This window comes from Cryptomeria japonica, chromosome 8 (genome assembly GCF_030272615.1).
Source record: "Cryptomeria japonica chromosome 8, Sugi_1.0, whole genome shotgun sequence".
Lineage (NCBI taxonomy): Eukaryota > Viridiplantae > Streptophyta > Pinopsida > Cupressales > Cupressaceae > Cryptomeria > Cryptomeria japonica.
Window position 1 is genome coordinate 612,214,486 of NC_081412.1, and position 3,053 is coordinate 612,217,538.

A 3,053-nucleotide genomic window follows, 5' to 3' on the forward strand; every position below is an offset into this window, starting at 1 on the left:
AAATTCTTGCACTGATTTGAATTATTATGAACATATTTGAAATGTATAAGAGTATTTAAACGCTAAGAAATCTAATTGCATTTGTTGTTTAACAAGCTTTCAAAAAATAGTAAAGTGCCCTAGTCGTTGAACTCAAACTTTCTTTATAGTATAAGATTGAATATTTTTTACAAGGTTTTGTATAATTGAACTGTATGACATGCTAAACGGTACAAGAAAATTCCACTGGAACATGGAATGCCATGCGAGAGCTTCCAATACTGGAGCTTGTGCTTGAATAGAAATAGATATTAAGGTGTTTATACAAGCGGTCCACCCTTGACGTATTCAGTGAAAGCCAATGCGAGGAGGCCGAGCATAGCAAAGCGCCCATTCCACATTTCTGCTGTGGATGAAAATATTGGCTGCGACGTGCTCTCCCTCGATATTCCATTGAACAGGGGAACCAGTGTCCCCACCGTCATTAATCCTGCAGTTAACGCAAACCACGACAGTCCTCCACTATTCAATTGCGACAGCAAATCTCTTCCGCTGGCCACCTCCACTGCAATGGCCGACACGAACCCCAACATAGCCGCCCTTCCATTGATGATCTCCGGCGCAGGCCCTGAGAACGCAACCAGGTCGCCAAATTTCGTGCTCACCTGGATTCCATATTTCCTATATCAGATAAATTGTCCACATTATATAAATAAACTATAAATTGGGCATCTAGAGCGTTTCTTACCTTGGTAGAGCTTGAAGGAGAAACGCCTTCAGTAGAGGACGTTTCCTTTGGATCCTGATCCACGTAGCAAAATAAAACGCATTAGCCAAAGCTTTTTAAGAATAAAGAGCAAAATAGCTAAACGAACAACAGCAAAATAGCAAACCTTTGCAGCCATGCACTTGACTTGGAGGCTACTGTTGGGCAATCTACTGATATGACCCACACTATTCGTTTTGACTGCCCCGCAGTTAAGGGCTCCGGGTGCTTTCATCATCATTGAAGCCATGGCCGCCATCGATGAGTGCTAAGAAAAGATGAATTCTGTGCGAGTACTTTCCTTTCGAGTTGCTTAAGAATGATTGATACTTAGAATATCTCCTTGAGGACTCGTTGTTGGTTTTATAGCTTGGGAAGGATCGAATTTGGTGGTGTAAAATGGACCGAATCAGGGAAGCGAATGAAGCGAATCCCGCAAATTTGTTTAGATGAAGTTTCCACACATTACTCTCCTCCTCACCGTGAAGATTCTACCAATTTTTCGTCCACTCAAAGGTGGACATCGGTCACTCGAGTTTCAGTTTTGATATTATTTTGAAACCTTGCTTAGTCCTACAGCGTTTCAGGGGAACGAGTTTAGAAAGATATTTTGGGAATATGAGTTGTTATTGCGACAAAAATTTGAAATGTTTTTTGCGAATTTTTTTTCTGGGAAGTTGATTAAAACACGCGCTCTGTCATGGTCACCGTTCAATAGGTGAAGCTTCCACATATCAGTCACCTCCCCAACGTGAATAGGTGAAGCTTCCACATATTAGTTGCCTCCCCAACGTGAATAGGTGAAGTTTATTTTTTACTCTTTTTTTTCGGTTGTTTTATGGATCTCTTTTTTGAATGAGAAAGGTCGGTAATGATATATTCTTCAAGATGCATATTTTTATAATCTCGTAGGATCAAAATTAAAAGAAAAAAATTAATTAAATGTAGAATTTGATCAATAATTATCATGAGTAAATAATTCAATAATTCAATTATATAGAGATGATTGATAGTTTATGATTTTAATTTATCATCTTGATTGTAAATTTAATTAAATTTTAAAGTGACTATGTATAAATCTATGATGTAGAAAACAAAGAAAGATCTATCAATTCAATTATTGCTTGATAACGACACTTAGATAATTGGTATTTTAATAATGGAAATAAAACACATGCTATCTTCCTTTAATTTTACGGTTTTTTCTTATTTGTGCTACAAATGTTATAATTAGTTTATAAGTGATATATTTATCCATGAAACTAGTTCATGGCATTGTATATCGTGATTCTATTGATCATTGATTTGTAAATTTTTATTCTTCATTAATAGAGCTATTTTTTGTCATTGTAAATTATATTTTGAGGAACATATTTTAAGAATATTTTTATAAATAGCACCTGATCCTACATCAACTTGGATATCGACATCATAGAGAGTGAATTATATTATGCAAAATCTATCAAACCAATTATATGCACGTTAAAGAAAAAAAAAATTGGTATGTACTTGTTAATATCAAGTGTGCAAGCATATAATGAACTAGAGAAATATATATTTAATATTTAGGATCAAATATCTTCATCAAAAAGAGACTTAAATTTTTTTAACAAAGGAAAGTCAATTATTGACACCAAGCACAACATTCTCCCATAACTCATAGCCTTCCAATCCTCAAGAGGATTGGAAAATCATTTATTGACAACATGGAGGATATATCTAATGAGGATTCAAAGGATGAAGAGTTCCAAGCAGAAGAAGAGGAACAAGAAGAGAAATACAAGGAGGAGATGGAAGGAGAGAATGAATCTGAGGAGGTCATGGAGGATTCTGACCAAAATTCACAACCTTCCAATCCTCAAGAGGATGAGGAGATGGTTCCCTGCTCATTGGATTTTCCGACAAACAAAGAAAGTAGCAAAAACTTGGAGGATCAGATTATGGAGCTTAATGAGAGAACCATGAACTCGGAAGAAAAAAATGATGACTACAAGCTGCAATAGGGTTCATGTCAGGACAAAGCAAGATAAAGAAGAAAGCAAGAAAGCTAGAAAAGGAAGGGAAGATGGACGAGGACATTGAAGATAGGGAGGACAATCAGGAGGATACTTGGGTGAATTAGGTTAATAGACATCAGCAAAATTAGGATATGATCAACAATGATTAAGTTATTTTTCTTATTTTTTGATTTTTTTAATATTCTGCTTAAGATAGTAGTGGTTGTAGTTAGTATATCTGATATTATGAGGCTTGCATGCCACATAAAAAAGACTTTTATGATGACTATCTCTATAGTTAAATTTCTTAA

The 3,053-nt window shown here is 35.5% G+C and overlaps 1 protein-coding gene across 1 annotated transcript; it reads right to left on the reverse strand.

Moving 5' to 3' along the window:
• Positions 1-273: 273 nt before the first annotated feature.
• Positions 274-1,097, reverse strand: LOC131057079 (early light-induced protein 1, chloroplastic). The gene is made up of 3 exons (XM_057991269.2): positions 873-1,097; positions 728-781; positions 274-644 (listed from the first exon to the last, which is right to left on the reverse strand). The coding sequence occupies exons 1-3, from the start codon at positions 1,002-1,004 to the stop codon at positions 300-302; spliced, it is 531 nt and encodes a 176-aa protein (XP_057847252.2). The 5' UTR covers positions 1,005-1,097; the 3' UTR covers positions 274-299.
• Between the last annotated feature and the right edge of the window lie 1,956 nt (positions 1,098-3,053).